This window comes from Ischnura elegans, chromosome 7, assembly GCF_921293095.1.
Source record: "Ischnura elegans chromosome 7, ioIscEleg1.1, whole genome shotgun sequence".
NCBI classification, from domain to species: domain Eukaryota; kingdom Metazoa; phylum Arthropoda; class Insecta; order Odonata; family Coenagrionidae; genus Ischnura; species Ischnura elegans.
The window spans coordinates 75,701,888-75,724,644 of NC_060252.1; the positions used below are offsets into that span (position 1 = coordinate 75,701,888).

General features: G+C 37.9%; 2 protein-coding genes across 6 annotated transcripts in view; one reads left to right on the forward strand and one right to left on the reverse strand.

Annotated features, from left to right (window-relative positions):
• The window catches only part of LOC124162409 (protein goliath-like), a 321,197-nt gene that overhangs the window by 283,056 nt on the left and 15,384 nt on the right, over positions 1-22,757 (reverse strand). The gene's annotated exons all lie outside the window — the stretch shown is intronic.
• Positions 6,283-8,698, forward strand: LOC124162408 (piggyBac transposable element-derived protein 3-like). Its single transcript, XM_046538931.1, has 3 exons — positions 6,283-6,493; positions 6,687-6,891; positions 6,988-8,698. Exons 1-3 carry the CDS (start codon positions 6,466-6,468, stop codon positions 8,585-8,587), a joined length of 1,833 nt encoding a protein of 610 aa, XP_046394887.1. The 5' UTR covers positions 6,283-6,465; the 3' UTR covers positions 8,588-8,698.

Genomic DNA, 22,757 nt, shown 5'->3' on the forward strand with positions numbered 1-22,757 from the left:
GAGGGGTTTTTTGATACAGTCTTCTACAGTTTCAATGAAATGCCAATACTTTTGAGAAAACATAGCAACGCCCGCGTCTCTTTCTTTCCTTCCCTAGAGTCGCAAGTCCCAGCTCCTACGACGAATAGGCGAAGAACCAAAGATCTAAATAAGTTATAATTATGGCTGATAACCAAAATATACATTTGTGATGATAAATAGAACCTAGTTCATTACTTTCGTTACGGTGATGAGTGCTAGGCGATCCACTTTTTTTTCCACTATTTTGCATTATATGTTTGTAATTGCGAGGAATGTCAATGAAAATTTATGAATTTGGTATACCACGTTATATCAGTGGTGAAAGCAGTTCCGGCACTGGTTAAGAAGACATAATATTCGAATAACACTTTTATAAATTTTTGAGCATCAACATTTTTTTATATATATATTCGTAACCAAAACAAAAGTTACTTAAAAATATTAAGACATAACTTGTAATAAAACAGCACACAGAGTAATATTTCAGTTGTAAAAAAATTTAAGGAAAGCTCTTTCCGAATAATTTTGCCATGAGACCACTGGTCATTGTGTATATAAATTTCGGTTAACACCCCAATATATATATTATTTCCCCGTGACATTCGGATCACTTTGTCCGTCAGCGACGCGAGTGGCGACTTTTGTAAACCAATTTAAATGCGCGGTGGGCGACAACACATTTAAAGGCAAACTTCAGGATTCTCTTTTGTAATATTCGTTGCCTTAAATATCAGACTGCATAGGAAATACAAGCGCGCTCGTTGCCGACCGCGAATATGAATTATAAGCGCCGAGCAGCATTTCCCGCATTTGCCCCGTGCGGCCTTGACCTCTTTGATGAGCGCGGGTCGACGGCACTCAATCTCAACACATCCCCATTCAACTCGCACCGCAGTGGCGCGCCGTCCCGTGCGATTGAAAAACACAAAGCGAAGCAGAAGTAAGAAATGGAAGAGTCATCGGTGGAGACCAGCGAGGTTCGCTCAATCTCGAAGGCGAAGTCAATCTTTTCTTTGTTCGTTCAAAAAAAAAAAATGCTACCAGTAACCTTAGTAATGATTAATTTTTGTAGCACGGCTACACATTTTACCTGCTAACAATATTATATTTAATGCCACCTGGTTTTCTCACAGGTTGTTAGATATTTTTCTCATAAATAATTAATTACCAATCACTCTTATCAACAACTTTTCTGTTATTATCACCGGTATATTTTATGAAAACAGATGTATTTATCGACTTTTTATTGCTGAGAGTAATCCAAAGTCCATTCTACTAGTCAACACTGTCAGTATTAATTTTTAAGATATTAACACCGCGAAAAGAGAGCAATCAATTCCATCTTTATCTATTCCTCCTCTGCACTGAGGTTACTCTTAACGCCACCTTGAAGCTTTCGTGTAAACGAGATTTGCGTGCAAAACTATAGTACTCCTCGGCGATAAGGTGTAAGTAAAAACCTGATCAAACTATCAGCGCATACACGAATAAACCAGAGACGAAGCGACAAAAGGTTTTAAAAGCTAACACATGAAACGGCTGCACAATTTCTTTAAGAGACGGGACATTGCTATAGGGACACGCATACCTTGTCTCGCTACGCCCACCGAAATCTTAAAGAAGTACTCCAGATTCGAGGGTTTTCTGTTCGACAACACTGCCCTCGAAAACGAATGACTGCTCAGCAGTCTGCAGGGCCAAACTATGGTTTCTTGCATGATTAATACGTTCGACCTACAATCACCGATAGGACATGACAGCAAGCATAAACATCAAGTGGAGTTCATGCATTTCTATTGTACGGCCCTCGAGAGAAAACTTTGATTTCGTCAGCTTTAGATATAGCTCCAAAGACTAATGGAAATAGCTCAGCTTGTTGCTCCACAATACGAGCATACTATTTATACTTAGGTTTAAAGAGGCTCCACCGAGAAAAAAGCAAATGCCATTTCTTCAAAAATCTCAGAATAAGCCATTCTTAATACATTTCACCGGCCGATGTAAAACACAACTGGGCTTTATAAGCCATATTATTTCGAAAATGGCTTTTTAAAACCATCAAAATAACATGGGAACTTATGGTGATGCTTATAATGGGTAGAAGAAAACTCAATTACAATCGCAATATATCTTTTTGACGAAAAGCCTACGTATGAGGCCCTTAAATGAAGGGTTACGATAGTACAGAACAAGCATGTTGCTTTTAAAAATAAGAACATATTTTGACAGCGAAAATAGTATCGAGTTGGTGTATTGGCTATAGTGTTTCTTCTCACCCCAGATTTCAGGGTTTAACTACAGACCGTGGGAAGGATTTTTTAGACGAAGCCTAATCCATCCATGGTTATCACTTGGATGGAACATTAAGTAAGCATACAACTCTACCCGTCAGATGGGATATTGAAGAGGGGTCCCCGATGCACCTTTCGATGAGAACAGGCGAACGCCAACGCCAGGTTTATTTCCACCATTACATCTCTCAAAGGACATATGCCCTTAGGCGTTGATTCTCTCTTCAAAAAACAAACGCTATTTCTGAACATCCTGCCTGAATTCTACAGATCAATTAGTAAAGAATATGGAAATTGAGGATTCTCTTGTCGACCAATGCTGTCACCAACCGCAGATTGAAATGGGTTCCCAAAAGTCGCCACTTACGACACTACGAGTGTTCCCATTTTCACCGAAAACTAAGCTATATGGCGATAAGCTCAAATTAATACTGGAGATGACATAACCATTCTAATTAATAACATTTGATCGCTATCTCACGAGTGCAAATACACTATTGAAAACATCGGATACATGAAAATCGAAGATAAATTAATAATCTAAAATAAACTATAATTTTAAAACACAACTGACAAACTCGCGCCCCGATAATGTCGTTAAAAAACAATCTACCTTCGTATACATATCGGTACCTACTCATAGCCAAGCTGCAGAAATTTTTAAAACCCATTGAAAAGCGACGGAAGATGCAGCATAAATCAATCTTCTACAGAAAAGAATACGGGTTCTTATAAGTAGCCCCCTTAAGTCAAACACATGGTGGCACGTGGGGACGAAACCCTGACCATTTCCATTAGCCATAATCGACGACATGTGAGAAATTACCACCACGCTCAGCAAGGGTATTGCTCGGATACAAGGAGACAGACAGGGAGGCAAATATACGAGAGACGCCCACGCAAGTCTTTGAGTGCCGACATATCTCCTCGGCTTCAGCCTTTTCGAAAGAAGTAGGGCTGCTTATTTTCCTCCCGAGAAAAGCGAGATAAGAACTTTCGCGACGCACCTCGAAACATTTCTCCAGGCCATCTTTGCCTTCGGATTACGAAACGCGCGCAGCGACGACTTGAAAGAAGAGCGTGCGGTCATTAGCGACCGACGGTCGTCGTCTACATGCCATCACTAAGCGTCTGCGGTACACGACCAGTCATCACCTCGACGGATGGGAGCAGAGGCTATCTTTGAAGAAGCCGAATAGGGTAGCGACGAAGTTATAACACGGTTCACACCAACTTTCAACTTCACAGGCGCTATTTAAATGACCTGTTCCACGGCCAGGTTGACTCTGCTGCGCTACTGGTCGTTGCCTAGTCGCCTATCATTGTAATTTGTTGTCATTTTCAAGCGCCTATGGATTTTTCCCAGCCATTAAGTCCAAATTTACACCGGTATGAATCCTGAATACACAGATATTAAGAGGACGCATATATTTTTATAATTTTATGCATAATTTTCAAGCACCTATGGATTTTTTCCTACCATTAAGTCCAAATTTACACCGGTATGAATCCTGAATAAACGGATATTAACCCATTACAGCCCAATGTTGCTTCTAAGCAACGTCACAAATGTATACATTATATTATGTTCTCTTTAGGAAATATCTAGACTAAGCATTATTTTGTGACGTTAATTGTAATGACGAAATATTCAGCTGCCACGATAATTATGATTGATTGAAAAATTTTCAAGTTTTCATGATGAAAAATCTTGAAATTTGAATTCTTCCAAAAGTAGCTCTGGGTTAGAAAGGGTTAAGAGGACGCCGGCCTACCATCCTCTCGACCACTTGAATTTTATCTTTCTTTCAGAGTATTTCTTACATTAATTTTATCTTCACCTCCCAGAAAACAGCGCATTTATGGCCGTTTTAGCTGGGGAAACTAACGAAAAACAACGTACAAATCCATAATCACAAACATCCAGGCCCTGGGTAGGGGGCAATCTACCGAGGAGGGACTCGAACCCACGAGATTCGGTTTGGCAGGAGAGGACTTTCAACTCGCCGTTATTTACATATTTCACTCATTTCAAACTTAAACCATTATTTTGAAATTTTCAGGTAAAAGGGGTAGAATTTTATTACTATTTACCGGCGCCTCAAATATGGAATATTTAAATTAGAGAAAATACGGAAAAATAATTTTCAAACTTGAGGGGCAAGCAAATATGCCCAATCTACTTCGTATATCTTGAAAATTTAAGTTGATAGCATAAATTTGAAGCGCCTGATGCATCACCAAAAAGACCGATCAAGGGAGAGGAATTCGTCCTCTTTAAGTCTTCTGTCCTTCTGAGATACTACTCGACCACGAATGTATAAATTGAATCATAGACCTAACCTGGTCCTTTGAGCAAGCGCCGAGAAAACAGTTCGTCCCTCCACCCTGAAACTCTGGCTTCGAAAAATTCTCAAGATGTTGTTATGTTGTCACCCCGAACTATCAACAGCAACAAATCAAGGCAATATATAAATCAGCATTTATTAAACGTGCATATTATCTAAGGTATAAATTGAAAACACAATCTCAGAGGCCTTCAGCTCAGCTCGGAGACCCAAATTTAAGTCGCTATGTTGGATTTCGATCACAGAATTATCGTTCATCGGAGTGACAAAATTTTTGTAAGAAGAAATTGATATTGAGTTCATTGTGCGTACAACATTTTTTATAAAAACACATGACAAATAATGTACTGAGAGAAAATCGTTGAAAAAATATCTAGAGAGGTACAGATAATAAAAGAACCACAGCATTTGAAGGAAGTGTTAACGTCGATTAAAATACAAGTTTAATTGATCCCGGTAAACCGCACATGAATACTATTACAGAGAAATTAGAAAAAAATTAACAATACGTACTATTAGAGAGAAATGGTCGGATTAACATGAAAAGTTCACACTACATTAGATAGAGCTGTTACAATCTACACGGGAAATCCTGTCATCTGCAATTAAAGTAAAAAAACACCGCTCCTGATGACTCAGGCTAATTACACGATGAAACCATATTCCATGTCGATGATCGATACACTCAGTTTAATTACGCAAAGGAAGGAGGGTGGATGAACAATGATGACGATCAACAGCGCTATTGAGAAATGCGATTAAGAAGAGACAATTAAGGGCAGAGAAATGCTTAAATATCTCGTGCAAAATTCCTTGTCCAAAGCAATAAATTTAGAAGCGGTTGAATGAGGCGTGAAGATAATTAATTCCGCGTAAACAAGCGGTATCTACTGAACCCTGAAACCTTGCCACCCTTCGCGTGACCCAAGTCATTTAATTTATGGACTTGCTCCGACCAAAGGCGACTCGAAAAAGTGATCCTTTTCTCGATTATATGCATATCTGGCCGCAGAGAATTACTCTTTGAGTTATAATTCGACACCAAAATCCTATATTTTGAAGAAATACTAGACTTTACAATTCCTCACAACAAATTATCTGACTACTATAAATGCCTTCCAGAGATAGTAGAAAGAGTCGATGACATTTTTGCTTAACTTAGCAAAACCACGAAATAATTCCATTTATCAACCACATGCAGCTAAAGAACATACAAGAATACATGCCCATTTTTTTAGTAAGCTAAAGAAATCAATAGCGAAGATAAAATATCTGATTCTACCTTCTTTCTTTAAGCTTAAAGAAAAGTATCTGCAGGCAGCGATAGACAAAAATAGACAGAAAAATATATCTCTTCCCATCATTTCCAATGAATGACGAAGTAATATGTCATTAAGAGCAACCAGAACCTGCACCAAGACCTTTGAAGCAGCGCTAAGTGAAAAATCATCGAAAATACCAAAGAGACTTTTACAAGCATGTGAGCCCCACTGATTTACCATCCGGCATGACTAATCTTATCTCAACTCCAATAAATATCTATCAACTCAAAGAGCGACAAATGTAATGCACGGGAAACATGAAGCAAACCCAGCTTTCATCCCCTCCGTTATCCTCTTCGGTCCCCTTGTCCACATATGTGGACAGCCGGTTTATTATTAATTCACAGGCTAGTTTCTTCCAGTAGAATATTGTACTCTTGTACGCATCTGTGGACATACCTTTTTTTGAATTTTCCGCCTTGACAGCGCCAATTCTACATACTAGAAGCTATTTATTTCAGCATTTGTTTTCCAGAAATCAAAATGGCGGCCACAAATAAGCACATGGGAAGTAAGTAAACTATATTTCCGCTAATTTTCACTGGTTCATGTTGAATTTTTTTCTTTTAATGTAATCATTATTTATACTTATGATGGTAGTCTGTTGTTTTTCGTGCGACCACCAATTATTTTTCTATCCTTCAATTAACAAATGTACACATATGTGGACATCGGGTTTAACTTTGCTGTTTAACATGCTATAGGCCTCTCTGCTGATGACATTTTGGAAATGTTAGGAGATAGTGATGTGGATATTCCAGGGGAAATATCTAGTGGTGAAGATGAAGAACATGATTTTAATGAATATTTAGAAGAATATTCAAGTGAAGATGATGTTCCACTAGCATCACTCCGTTCACCGAATTCAGAAAAAGGCACTCCGAAGAATAAAAAATGGACACGTGACAAGTGAGTTAAAGTGCATTGAATGATACTGCATGCACTTATGAATACATTGGTGATAATAATAAATAAGTAATCTGCAAAAAATTGTACAACTTACAGGATGCCACCATATGTACACGACGTAGAAGATCTCTTTTGTGAAAATGAGGAAGGGAGTCAAAATTTCCTCGATATGTTTTTCGAGTATTTTCCTCCCAGCTTTTGGAAAAGTGTGGTAGAACAAAGCAACCTGTATTCAGTACAAGTAAGAGATCATCGCTCCATTAATATGACCTACGATGAAATCATCAGATTTGTTGGCGTGTCCATTTTGATGGGTTCACTAAATTATCCGCAAACAAGGCTGTATTGGAGTAGGGATTTGGCCGTTCCTCTCATTCAAAAAGTCATGTCACGGGACAGATTTTTCGAGTTAAGGAATCATTTACATTTCGTTGACAAATTTGTTACTAGCGATAGCGATGACAAGTTACAAAAAGTAAGACCGATACTTGATGCCTTTTTGAAAAAATGTCACATGCTACCTAGATCGAATGAACAATCTGTAGATGAACAAATGATTTCTTTCACTGGTAGATGTCCTAATCGACAGTATGTACCGAATAAGCCACATCCAGTAGGACTAAAAAATTTTGTTCTTGCAGAAAGAGATGGTCTTGTTCTTGATTTTCATATCTATGTTGGAAAAGGAACCATTCCTGATAAGGACATGAGGGAGCTTGGTCTGGGCGCAGGAATTGTGAAGTTGCTAACGAGGACGATCAGCCATTCCATCATCTACTGCGACCGCTTCTTCACTAGTGAAAAACTAGGTGATTACCTAGTGGCAAATAATTTTAACCTCTGTGGTACTGTCATGAAAAACAGAGTAGGTGGTGCACTTAGTATTTTGAAATCCGACAAAGAATTAAAACGGGGTGATTATGACGAGGTTCTGCGCAGTGATAAAAAAATGTGTTGTGTCAAGTGGCAGGATAGTAAGGCAGTCACTATGCTATCTACTTGCATAGGTAGTGAACCCCACTCATCTTGCTTGAGATGGGACAAAACAGAGAAGAGGAAACGTGAAGTCAACCAGCCTCTAGTTATAAAAAAATACAACCAATGTATGGGAGGAATTGATCTTTGTGATCGACTTCTAGCATATTACTCTTCTTCAATGCGTACCAAAAAATGGCCTTTACGGGTATTTACGCACTTTGTTGATTTGGCTATAGTAAATTCCTGGGTAATGTACCGCCGAAATTGTGTGAAGGCAGATGTACCAAAAAGAGAAATTGCCTCACTTTTGCAATTTAGAACTCGATTAGGCAATGCAATGATTCACTTTGAATCTGGAAGGGTTGAAATCAGGGAGGAGATCCAAAAAAAAAGAGGCAGGCCATCAAAATGTAGTTCAATTAGTCCAGGCCCTCATGAGAGTTCTAAAATATGTGTAAATGAAGAAACAGGCATTGAAGATCAGCAAATTGACCACGAGGATCAAACCCAGCAAAAACGTCGAAGAATCATACACCCTGTCAATGACGTCAGATTTGACAGGATAAATCATTGGCCTATTTTTAGCAATGACAAAAATGCATCACGATGCAGACACTCTGGCTGTTCATCAAGAACTAGGATTAAATGCCAAAAGTGTGATGTATACTTATGTGTGAGCCTCAATGGCTGTTTTCAAAAATTTCATACAAGGCACTAAACATGCTGAAAGAAAACAATTGTTTTTTATTTTTTTAAGATTGTATTATGTATCATAATAATTGAACTATTTGATTTGTACTAAGATTTTAATTACTTATGTGCCTTTATTTTAATGTCATTGTAATTCATACTTGACATAACTGTTTATTTGAGAAATATTAAAAAATAAAAATTACTAAAAAAATTATTTATTCTTCATTTTGTTGATAAACTTTTATATTTTTATTCGTGGTACAATTTTTTCGCATGCAATAATAGTATTTGATCAATTAAGTAAAAAAAGTACATATATATCGCAATAAAAAACAGAAAAGTATATTTCACAATCTGCATATATGATCCTCATGTCCACATATGTGGACATAGAATATTTTAACAATTATAGAAACAATTTCAAAAATACTTCCACACACAATGTCAGTAGTCTCATATGTGCTAAATATTAGCAAGGAAACATTTTTCTGAGAGCCAGGTTTTTTTCGGGACCGAAGAGGTTATAAAACAAACATTTTCACTTTTCAAAAATGTGCGCAGCTGTGAAAATTGAAATAAGGTGCCACATGCTCAGCTTGGTTTCCTCACGAACCCTGCCTCATAATGCACTAATGGAAAAATGACGTGTGAGAAAATGGAACTCACGATGATTATTTGCAAACTCAAACCAGGAACCAAAAACTAACCCCGAATGCCTTTCATTATTCGAATTAACTTCAACCATAATCGTGGACTTGGAGTATTCATCATCATATTCATTATCATTAGAGAACTTCAATGGTGAATAATTTTTAAAGGCTAATTTTAATTCATGATGAAAGAACACAAATGGTAATTTCAACACTTTTTTATTTCCAAAACTCAACAACCAACCATGGCTTCAACACATTGTGTCATTTTCAAGTTAATATTTTCATTTACAATTTTTTGAAACCAGGGTAGGTTGTTGAGTTTTGGAAATAAAAAAGTGTGGAAATTACCATTTGTGTTCTTTCATCACGGATACATCGAACTTCATCATAACAAGCCAGAAACGATTTATTAATAATATTACTTATTGAATATATGATTATTATTAGAAATTGGTCAGTAGCATTTTGCTATCAGAAAATGTTCAAAAGTATGTGAATTATTATTTTTAATCGATAATAATTCCGTTTGTGCCATTCTCCTTTGAATAAAAGGTTGCTTGGTGAAATAAATTAACAGATATTCATATCTAGTGTACTGCAGGGTTCGAATACTCTAATATATGGGTTCGTTTATCTGAGTCTAGAGGTATATGTTATCAAATTTAATAACTTTTTTTTCTTATTAATTGTGTTCTTTCAGTACTGTAAAACGCAAAGTGACCTGAAGAAGCAAAAGTAAAATATGCGAAACTTCGTGAACGGAATAAGTAGGTACTGGCCAATCTCCAAAAATACATTTATATAAATAGCGACCTTGTCTAAATCCCAAATTATTGGTGGAAATAAAAGCCTTATTTCATCACACGTGTATCGACCAATGCCTCACACACAGGAATAAACAAATCAGATGTTTCCAGAATATGAAACACAGTTGATATTAACCTGATTTTAATTTCCTCCAAGAATGACGAATACTGTGTGTAAATAAAAACAAATACACACACAACGAGCGTAATTATCTGCGACCCAAATGTATCCGGGAACAATGACCACGACAAAATTCTACGCGGAAATACGATAGCAATATCTGGAATACAGTTCCATCAGATATCACGTGAACATCCCTACAATTTAAGAAAGAGAAAAAACTTTCCAAACAAATCGCCCATCAAATTTCTGCGATTCATACAGATAAGAATGATTAAACTCGCCGAAGTTTTTAAGATAAATCTAGCTGATATGTCTAGATGAAATTCGAAGCAAAGACGAAGTGCTGGGAAAAAATTATAATCAATAGATTTGGATGATGAAAGATTCCAAAATAAAAAATAACATCAATATCGTTGTTTTTCATTTGTCAATCATTTGGACTTCATATCACAAAGGAATTTGACTTATTCATGACATCACTAAAATTTATAACAATGGTACAGTCACCAATATTGCCATCTTCCGATAGATAAGATGAGTATCTTCATCAAAATGTTAACATTTCGAAATATCCTGCGCATGAATTTAATTAAGATAAATTTTATCTTATAGAAATGGATACAAATAATGCTCATAAAAAACAGCAAAATAAAATAAATAACCCCCAGTTAACATAAGATGTATTGCTGTACATCTCTATAAAACCTAATAGAAACGTGAAAGGTGATTGGGGTGGTCTTTGGACCTGGAACAGGTGATAATAAATTGATTTGTACAGTTAATTAGCCGATTCTAAATTAGGCAACGTAGGGCTATAGAGACGTAAAAATGTAATCTTTCTACGGAAATACAGCTTGCACCTTGCACCCGGTAGTATTGCAGTAGCAGCTTTTCCAATGAAAATCATGCAAGAAGGTGGCTGTCTTCTAAAAATAATCTTCCATAAGGATATGGATTCTAACCTTCTGCGTGGATACCAGTGTCCCAGCCAACAAGCCATTTTTTACCTCGAATGTACGGATCAATATCATGTTTACAACACAAACTGTTTCACAGCCCGAGAAAGATTTTTAAGGTCAGAGAAGCAAAAATAATTTATCTAAAGAGGAACAGATCTGAAAGATGGTAACTAGGAATAATGATACTGATATCTTAACGATAAAGCTAAGTTTATGAACTCTGAATGACCTCGTTTCCCCATCAACGGATGACACACCATTCAATATCCCATTGTTGGAGATAAGGAGACAAACAATAATTCACTGAGTAGGGGAAACTTAGCATTCCTTCCGGAGTATTTATTCACTTCTGTCATTTATGTTGGTGCTACCCACATATCAATTGATTGGTTTTAATAAAATAATATTTATAATCGTTGGAGACCAATTCGACTCGGTGGAAACGCGTGATATCCATAGAAAAAAGTGGTAAATTTTAATTCTCCACATAGAAGTTTTTCCCACTTCTTGGTGGAAAGTACTAAGCTTGTGTTCCTCAATTCGAAAAAATTGCACACCGAACACAACCACCAACATCACCTACACCGTGCGACTGAAAAACGATTCATTCACTACGAAGAACGAACCTTAGATGAAAGATAAAATCAGTAGCAATAAACACAATTGTATCAATTTGAATCAAGTCCTGAGTGACTTTGCAAAAAACGGTGCGTGAAAAAAGTTGAAAGTATGATTTTCATGCATGCTGTCAAGGGTAGAGCTTAAGTCCTCACTTAGGCGGAGGAATCTTTGTTTCTCCATGATTCACGAAATGAAAATTCGACCAAGAAATTTTAGCGCAAGATATTTCTCAAAAATCCATTTTTGCAAGGGAATTCGAAATATGGCACCGCAAACGATAAAATTTGGCTCATTACGGCCCAGTAAAGACAGAGGAAAATTCACAAGAACGAAAAGACCAAACGAAGTGAAAGTTAAGAGAACCCATTCCTCCAGCTCGGCCGGGGTGTTAAAACTTTACGTGACAGCCGCTTTTTGTATGTGTATCATGATTTTATGGAAACAACTTAAACTGATATATTTATTCAAATTGTACTTATATTTTTTATTTATTCATTAACTTCTGAATTATCGCATTCGTTATGTAGCATAAAACAACTGTACGTTTATTATATTATACATATTTATTTTATCTTACACTTCCAGGCAAGCCTCTGACCTCGGGGAGCAACATGTTTTAAGTATATAAATAAATAATAGTTAATATATCATATTATAATTTTTCGGGTATTTAAAGAAGACAGTGATCAAAATTTGACTGCACTAATATACAAATTCAAAAATTTTATACAGTTATTTCTCCGATATATTTTCTTCGCATTTGAGAAACCGGTAAACGTTGCAGCACTGCATGAACAAGTTACCAATCCCATCTACCAATAAGTCAAATATTTTTTCATGGCAAACTTCAACTTGGTGTACTTATATAAATTGACAAATATGTTATACTCTGTACATGCTGTGAATTTCAAGATGGTACTTAAGTTTTAAATGAGTAATACGTAACCAAAATGACAACATATGACCGGCCAAGAGTAACGGATGACAGGAGTATGCTGTTAATAAAAAATCCAATTATCACGCTTCGAACAAGGAGTCCAAGTATACTTAATCAGTTTATATGGGCTAATTCTCTCGCCTACTTCGATAATGGAGGATTCTCTCGCGACTCCACCGCAGGAATAACAAAGAGGTTCATAAGCAACCCCTTAGGGAAATGCACCGTGCTCACATAACCCTTGGTTTTTTAGTCCGCAGGGCAGTGTTCGGTAGGATGACGACGATGCGCCACGCCGAGCTGGAGGAAAACAAGAGGGTCGGACCGAAAAGGAAACAAAAATACACGGCGACATTTAGCCCCTCTCGCAAGTGCTGAAAATTGGGGGCAAATGAGAGGGGGCATGTTCCCCTTTGACCTAATTCGCTCGCTCTCGGCACAAAGTGCAACGGGCGAGAGAGACTGATCGCAGGAGGTGCGGGGATCCGCGCGGGGTCATCTCCATGGCAACCGCCTATCATCGCACGCTTCCTGGGTCTGCGTGCCTTTGGCGCGTGATGCCAGCGGATGGGACGTGCGTACAATATGGACAGCAGGACACCCTTGTCCAAACCATTCGTATTCCCATAGTGGTACTTCACAGGAAGAAATGGTTTCGCTGGTGCAAAGTTATCACTAGATACACTCATCTTAGCAATACATGGAGACCTGTAACCAATTGCATAAAAAACATAAGGAAAGTAAAGAACTTCAAAAGACCTACAGCCAATCGGACGACACCTGAGCCTCATTTTTGTGCCGCCAAACGGTCAATTCGGTTCAGTGTGAAATTTGACACTCAGACAGTATCTCGCCTTGAGAATGGAAGGCAAGTCGTTTTCCGAAACGTCGGTGAATATGGCTGAATTAACGTGGTGTAGAACCCGAAAATAATTCCTGAATTGTTACAATATTCATTCGCTCAGAGCTATGCAGTGGCGGGACACCCAAACCACTTGCATTCCCACCGTGGTACCTCACAGACAAATTAATTTCGCTGGCGCAAAGTTATTACAAGATTCAATCAATCAATGCTATACAATGGCGAATCCAGATAGGGGCTAGGAAATGCCATAGCCCCCAACCTGGGGTATCCAATTTGCGCTAGATAAAACAGTAATTTTGTTTGCACCCCTAATACTGCTGGGAGGGTTCCCTAAGGTCCCCTACCTAGAACCCTCTTAGTACCTATCCTGGATCCGCCTTTCCTAAAATTTCCCTTTTTTACGTAAGATTTAACACTTTACCGGAAAATAGCATGCATGAACTATTTACGATCTCGCCATCGGGTAAGAAAATTGAAGGCGTTCTTGAATATTCTTCCCAGGTGGCGGACCCGAGATAAGTTAATAGAATTTCCCGTTTTTTTGGACGGAAAAGGAAAATGAAGCATCTCACTATTAAAGCAACAGTAGGTTAAGAAAGAGAGAAATGGCTACATCTACATCTAATTAGTTAGCCCTGAAAATTCATTCACTCAAATTTGGAAGTACTTTTCTCTTTTTTGTTACTGTGTCACATCGCTAACCAATTTTTTGTTTGAGTGAATGCAATAACTTGCAGTGACAGAGAGTACGGACTAGAACATACGTAACATTCACACACTCACATGTATGACCCACTTACATCACGCATTTTCGGGTCAGCCACCCTACTAATGTCCCTCATAATTGTTTCAAAAAGAATTTTTCTTTCACCAGATATACTTGAGAGTGGTAACGTATTCGATCCATGTGAAAGGTTGTTATATTTCTCTGTTTTGTTCTACCTCGTAGACATGCTACTGTACGAAGGTCTGTTTATCGTACAAGGGGATGTGAGGAACAAAACAAAAACAAACCGTATAAAATCATTCACAAAAACAAACCGTATCAAAGAGAGTCACTTCTCGGAAAGTAAGCGGATGATGACCCATATCGTTTCAAATAAATCCAAACACCATTCAATTACAAACGCTGACGTAAATTGGTGGCCTCCAATGAGAATGGAGCGGAAAGCAAAATAAAGGTATACAACTAAATCATCGCTTAGAGGAATGACCTTTTTGCAACAGAACAGAAAAAAATAAAAATAAGGGGAACGTGTTGGGTGGATCTATTCGAGGGATCTACGATGCCACGAAGTCGCTTAATAAATTCGCAAAGATTCGAACACACTTTAAGTTAAAGGACGACTTTATGTGAAATTCGTATTTGAAGTTGGATCAAGGTGTCACATCGACTTTCCCTGATTTCTGGCGTTAAACAGAGGATCTAGAAATTTACTATGCAAAGATTACAATTTTTCTCACAATTACAAGAAAAAATCATTCTTCGTTCGGCGGTAAGGAGAAAAACTAATTCTATTCAAATCGACTGTGAATGCATTCTATGACTTTTCAAACCAATGGCATAAATGAAGTCGCGATAATAAGTTTTAAAACTATTTTTGCAGTCATGGAGGAGATTACCCGGCGGATCACCCGAGCAGCCTTCACTACCGATGTAAGGGTCTTTATACCATAATAATCACGATAATTATAAAATATAGGTACCTCACAGGGTTACTTTATGAGCTATTAGAAAATGAATACTGTAATTGAAGGCAAATCACGCAGGTTACATGAAAATGGCGCTAAGGTCGGTTTAAATAGTTGATAAAAGGTGTTGAAAAATATAACGCATTTTTTATTATCAACATTCGTTACGTCACATCGCTTTCCCTGATTTCTGGCGTAAAATAGATGACCTAGAAATTTACCATACAAATATTACTATCTCTCATAAATATGAGAAAAAAATAATTCTCCGTTCGGCGGTAAGGAGAAAAACAAATTCTTTTCAAATCAACTGTGAATGCATTTTATGACTTTTCAAACCAATGGCATAAATGAAGTCGCGATGCTAAGTTTTAAATTAAATGTTTTTAATGTCGACGGATGTCACCAATTACGTCAAAACTTCTTCTTTCGAACTGCACACGCGAAAAGTATTTGTTTTGGATCATGCAGTCATGAACCTCCCTCTTAAAACGATCCGTAAATGGGCCAGATATTGTCAGCCCGCTTAACTCGCGACGACATACGGATAAACGAAGTGAAAAGCCACAAAAGCTGTTTGGAAATTTCCACAACACAAGCCGGGGCTGACAAGCGGCGGTAATTACACTGAAACCTCCCCTACACCCACGGGCCGTCGCGTCACATCGCGGGCAATGAATCCGCCTCTTTCCCTCCCCTCCGGAGATGGATAAGAACAACAGGAAGGGAGTCCTGATGACGAACACTAACCTCCACCACTGGAAGAGACGGATGTTTAAAAAAACGAGCATCGTCGAGCTCCTGCTCAGCAGAGAGAGCTTTTCCAGGGAATTTACCTTCCCGCCGGACGTTGTGAGCTATGCCACTCGCGGCTAAAAGTAACTGCAATATACAGAGAGGGTGAGAATAAAACGGGACATGCGGAAGGCCTTGAGATATTCATATAATATCGTGGATATCACGGAAATATTTTTTTGAGCCGAGACTAATTTAGCTTACTTCATCACATTGATTTCCGGCCGGAATCGATGGCGGCGGTGTTGTCCAAGTACAAGTCTGCCACACATGAGGTCGCGGGTTTGAGTTCCGCGCGGATACGTTGCCCCCATGCAAGGCATGGATATTCGTGTCCGTGTGATTGCTAAGTTAAAAACCCCGATGTAACAGACTGGCTAATGATGCTGTTTTCGGTGGCACAGGAATAAATAAAGTAAAACAAAATTTCCAATAATAAAACCCAAAATAGACCCTTTTGATGCTACCATACAAATCAGTTACTATCTGGTCGATGTGTTGCCAATTGCTGTGGCCACAAAATAGTGAAAGAATAACGATGAGGGAAAAGTCTTTGAGCAACGCAGGAGGCATTCACTCAGTCAAATATAATTTTTTTAACTACTGAGTCAATTTAAATTTGAGAAAAACATTTTCAGTCATCACCACATATTCATTTTTAAAGAATCACAGCATACCTGTATCATGAAATATAAAGATTTTTAGTGGGAAAATAAATAACGCCCTCAGTATTTACAGATTCCTCTGGATCAGAAAAAGACTAAATGGGTTTGTTGTTTGCCCTTATTTTTTTAAATTTTCGATTGCGAAACAGTTTCCAAAGTTTAAAAAAAAAACAATTTTTTCTTCCATTTTACAATCCCTCACCTACTTTTCTAGCTATTCGCGGTGAAATATCACCGATATCATCCTTTCGCAGATACATTGATGGTTTCTTAAATACTCCTCGGCCATATGAATGGGCCTCGTGGAGTTCGTCATTGTTTACACACTCGTGAGCAATCCATCCCCTCAATGAACGTGTAAATGAACCAGAACTCTGATGACGTCAATAACTCATGAAAAAGAAGGCGGTAACTCTCGCGTTTTCTGTTTTTTTTAAACATATGAGAGGATATGCTGACTGTGGAATATTTTTTTTCGCTATAACGCATCGCAGGCCCCCATTTTCGTTGTAGCGTATATTTCCCTCCCATCTACCAAATTCTTCGCAATATATGTGTTTTCGGAGACAGAGCTGATGCCCTTATTACCACTCGCAACCTACACATTGATACAATTCATTGGCTCAGGCGTGACGACAAGGAATCGACTCAGCATAATGACATGTAAATATCTTTATAATTCCTCATAAATTTAATAATGCATGACCAATATTTCGACATTTATTATGGAATTTTTGAAATGACTTTGTAGGTGACTATTTATTCTGTGCCTTAGACCCAATTTACCAGATGATAGCGTGCCACGTCAAAACCTAGGTCGTGCAGTATTAAATGCATGTGGAATTTTTAAAGTTTTTTTACATTTTACTAGGTAGCCTATTGTAACTGGTTAAATCAAACTCCTCGGACTGGCATATGAAAATCACAAACCGAAGAACCGTGAACTGAATGTGAATAGATTCAAATCGTTACCTGAGCGGTTTGATGTCTCAAACAGATCTAATATAGGTGCCACTGAACTGGAATGAAACTTTGAACTAGTTACCCACTGAGCAAGTTGTCGAGAGGAGAAATGTCCTCCAACAGTTGGGCCAAGTCAACTGCCTTTCATGTAAAGTGACGTGTGGACTCTAAGGCATGTTTCCTTACTTCATACCTGGTTGAGTTACTTAAGGGAATGCGTTTGGAATGCTGCAAACGACAACACAGATAATCTAACAGGTTCTTTCGCAGTTATCTGAACCCTTTATTTCAATGACACACCACTTGAGTTACTGGCGCAATTTCTATGATGTAGGTAACTAAAAACTTAGTTTATGTCCGACCCATTTTCCATGAGAATAATGCAGCTATTGTGTAAGCGAGGCTTATATTTACATAAAAATAAGTTTCACAATACCGCAGCTATAACTGACATTAATAATATGGTGATACATTTAATTGCGGTACATGTCTATAACACAATTATCCAAATTCCTCATTCACTGCATAAAAAGCTCTTCATTAAGGCGCGAAAAGAAATAATTAGTACCAATTTTAAAACTTTGAATTAATTAATAAAAGCGCCGAAACAGCGAGATTTTATCACACAGATATTTTTAACGACGCCAATTATACTATATTCAAAAGTAAAATTTTGGCGCTAAAAGATCTCATGAGCCACTACCAGTAAGTCAAAATACCTTTATCGGGATGAATCAAAGCCAAACGAAAACAAAATTTAGAAAATAACGAAAAAAGAAGATAGATATTGCAGCTTGAGCAGTATACACACGCGTTCAAATCATCACATTCATTTCTCGAATTTTTTTGCATCTACAGGTAATAAACGTCACGTCCACATGGCAACTCTTAATATATAGCAAGGCGGAAAAGCATATAATACCCTTCAATTCGTGAAAAATCACGTATTATGGATTATTGAGGAAAGCATTGAAAATAACTGAAAAGCTTCATGGTTGAACGAAAATCAAGAAACTTACGAGCGAGGGAAAGGCCATTTTATTTGGGTAAGATAACGGGGAAAATTACAGTTTAAATTGTGTTAGCAATAAGGTTAAGCTTCCATCTTATGGCTCAAGAACAAGGAAAGTGAGAACAAGTTTTAAAAACGAGATCCGAAATGTAGCCACCTCGGCATGAAAAGTTTTGCAATGGATGCGAGAAGTAAGCCACAGTTCTCTTCGTGGATTTGAAGTCGTTGCGAATATTTAATACTTCCATCCTCTCATTTATTCACTATGATCAAGTATTCTGATTATAAACAATAATGTAATCTATGGTTAGCGAGGTTACTTGGTAGAATCTTAGCATGATAGATGTATACAGCAAATTTTAATTTTTATCAATTATGTTATAACCATTAAAACACAATTTGAATCAACGCCACGAATAAGTTGCGTTCGTTCGTTAAGCGTTCAAGCGTCGCCTGGTTGAAAAACTCATTCAAACAGTCTTTCCTCTGAGAAACGATAGAATTAACATCCTATTTCAATTACGATTATATAGAAAGGTTAGGAAATCATTAAGCTATGCCGCGTACTTTAAAACTGTTTATCAACTCCACGATTTATATTGAAATTAACCTGATATTAAAGGGCATATATAACGATAAAATAAATTCCGAAAAGTGGAAAACATTAGTAGCACATTAATTAACAGGGACGTCAGTTTTTTTTTTCAAAAACTTCTGAGGACAATCTTTCCAAAAATACCAATTTGCGTACAATATCTTTGTTATTAGTAGTGGATGCGCAACATGTATAAAAGATATATGTAGAAAGTAAGATTGCCTCAGAATTCAAAAAGTTTACTATACCATCCCTAAGAATGACAGAAAATACTTTCAATTCTTTCCCAATGGCGGACTCAAAAATAATGAAATAACAGATGGATGATGGAATGACTTCTTCCTGTAAGATATACTCAATTTTTGAGGTCTTAACCTTGTAGAATTTAATTTTAAGTTAGGAAAAAATAACAACTTTGCTTTCCACAACAATAAATTTTTAATCATCGAATAGTTTCAATACACTATATCATTTTAACTTATCATGAAAATTAAAAAGTGTATTAAAACTAGTCGACGATTAAAGATTAAGTTGTAGAAAGCAAAGTTGCTATTTTACCTAACTCTTCCCATAAGGATCATGCTGGGGCGAAGGTAGAAAACAAGTATGGAATGGAGGCTGCTATGGTGAGTGGGACGACTTCGGGAAGCAAGTTCTGGGGACGCTGTGAATGGAAACGGGGGATGACTGCGAAACAAAAGACTGTGCGGAGGCGCGACTTGTTGTGAGACCTTCACGTGACCCCTCCAACTCGCCTCCCGGCTTCGCTAAAGTCCAACACCTCCCCAACAAACCCCTTGCACACTCTTCCGCCTCTTCAATAAAAATTAGCATATTTTGTCCCTTCCCTTTCCAAAGAAGTTTTTGGTCAATTTTAAATACGCAACAAAATTTTTAAAGAATTTCTAAAAAAATACATAATTCATCAAAACTGGGGTGGATAAAAGAAATAATTACAGAAAATACAAGTCAATAAATAAAGCACCACACATTTCCCAGTTTCTACAGCCCACGTTCATAGTCGCGTCAATAGTGGGTGCCGTGGTACCAAACGCGCGTACTTTCAAGGACGCAATCTCCATGGGTTGCATACGTAAGTAGACTTGACAGCCCAAACAATCTACATTATTTAAAATAACGACTTCAACCCTAAAATTCAAGATAGTAAATACGTAAAAGGTATAGCTTCTACATCGCAGATAACATTGTTATTAATTTCAGATTTATAAGGGCCCTAACTTCATTAAAATTCGCTAAAGAGACAAACTTCTTGGGGGGGAGGCGCTCATTATCCGATTTTGGATCCTTACGAAAATATTATGAAAATTCCTAAGCAATCGCCAATTTCGCACTTATTTAAACGACCCAATCCCTAATCACGAACCGATCCCTTTCAATAGAGCTAGACAAGAGCAGCACTATTGCGTAGGGAAAGGTTTTAGCCGGTTATTTCGTAGTACGAGAAAAATAACTCTACCAACTACCAGGAATGATAAAAACAATTTTGGTAGTTCCACCATATCCATGTCACCTAGTTTAATTACAAGGAACTGTTCCAGTAGACTGGGAAAAAAGCTAAGTAAGAACCATCTCATGTAGCACGCAAACAAAAGATGGTCTCTTAGGTACCAAAGCCGCTGAGTACGAATATGTAGTTCGATAGCTCGAAATAATAGGTCGAATTCTTGACCGAAAGCAAAGAATTGAAGATGGTGTCCAAGATGTCGTCCAAGGAAAAGAGTGAATATTTTTTTAAACCGACAGACCATTTAGATGCATGTATATACATTTATACATGTATACCTAAATATCTCTTTCCCGTCAATTGCATGCGGAGAAATTTGCTTCGCTTTTTGCCTCAAATCTCGAGAGCGTAAACTAAGGACAGAGCGGGGACTACCTCCACCTGAATGCGATTTTGGTTATTTTTTACTCTTGACCGAGTTCATGCTCCTTCCTCGGGAACTTCTCCAAGATTGAAGGTTAGGTTCAGGCCGCTATAAGATGAAAACTCTCAGAAGTCCACAATGCCACACCAGCTGGCGATTAGACAGAAAATATCGGAAAGCTTGGCCTAGGGACGACGAGGCATACTTTCAAGGATCTCCGAGTTAATGAAAGATGCAGCATGCTGTAAACCTCGGGAAAGTCCTACACTTCTGCCCGCCCAAACTCCTCCATAGTTACCAACGCAAACCACTTCCTACTAACCTATCTCGTTGCTTGATATTATCTGTGAAGTTTAAAGAATTTTTATTTGCAGAAAAGTTAAACTATTTTAATGTCATTGATACGATTATTTGAAATTATCGAGGATCACTACTATGACCGTTAGTGTACGTAAACGAGAGGTTTCATTGTATGTTGTTATTCTCTTTGATTGTAATCTCGTCTCTGGAGCTGTCCCAATCTCCACAGCGCCCCCTTCGCACCTCCCTGCGCTTTCCTAGAGTCTCCTACCCCCTCCCATCAAGCCTTCCCTCTCCTCTGTTTCTCATTAGCACCCCTTATCCCAGCTGAGGCCCACCTGCACGAGGACAAACAACGAAGGACGTCTGTCCGATGAGCGGGTGGAATTTGAGCGTGGTCCAAGTCCGTGCGCTGGCAATGAGGCATTCACATTGCGGGGATTATTTCCAGAGATGGAATCAGAGGTCATGTCCCAAACCGGCTCAAACACACGGCGATGCACGGGCTATTTTGACGGAAGGAGATACTTGCCTTTTTCATATCCTTATCCTTACTCCCAACACGATCCCACCTCGTGGTTTAAATCTCCGACGTGTGACACTCACTTGCCGTTTCAATCCGAAGTTTGGTTCGGTTAGGCCAGGGTAGAGCTCACCTCAGGCTAATTCAAAGGTGGGAGTTATTTATAGGTGGATTGGGGTGTTACCATCAATCACTTAAAGTGACTCTGTTTTCAAATTAAAGAATAAAATTATTCTCACAGGTCAAAGCAAATTGTAGCTGCAGGTAAGGAAAGGGAATGATTCGTTCTCTGAAACTCTTTTTCATTAGTCAACTGTTATCACCTGCGTATAGATGGAATGGGATGTTACTAAATATGACCTATCTCTAGTACGTCTCAAAGGGTTTTCTTTTGGGTATCACAAGGACCGAGATTGAACCAATCCAACAGCAGCTATGCACTCTACTCTACCCAACTGAGTACCGCACCATCCTCAAAATAATACACGCAAGGAAATATCATGAAAATGGAGAAATAAGGGTGTATACAATGATTCTAATTCGTGACCAAAAACGAGAAAGAAAGGGAAGTTCAAACACAAGAGAAGATGAGTAATAATTTTGTTCGCTATAACATCCAGGGAGACATAGGAAGATACTACAAGAAGAGCCCAACACAGTTAATAAAAAATATCATAGGTAATTATTAATTATTCTTTTTCTCTCATTTCAATTTTTTTGTTCTAAATTCGCGTAAACTAGAGATCTTAACTATGAGAAGAAAATCCTTCCACCATCTTAAACTTAAGTCAATTTC

What these genes read in the sequence shown, in the direction of transcription:
- LOC124162408 (XM_046538931.1), top strand. Translation starts at nt 6,466, where the DNA reads ATGGCGGCCACAAATAAGCACATGGGAA. An exon ending in CACAAATAAGCACATGGGAA is followed by an intron (nt 6,494 to 6,686) that starts GTAAGTAAACTA and finishes AACATGCTATAG; the next exon opens with GCCTCTCTGCTGATGACATT. An exon ending in AAAAAATGGACACGTGACAA is followed by an intron (nt 6,892 to 6,987) that starts GTGAGTTAAAGT and finishes TACAACTTACAG; the next exon opens with GATGCCACCATATGTACACG.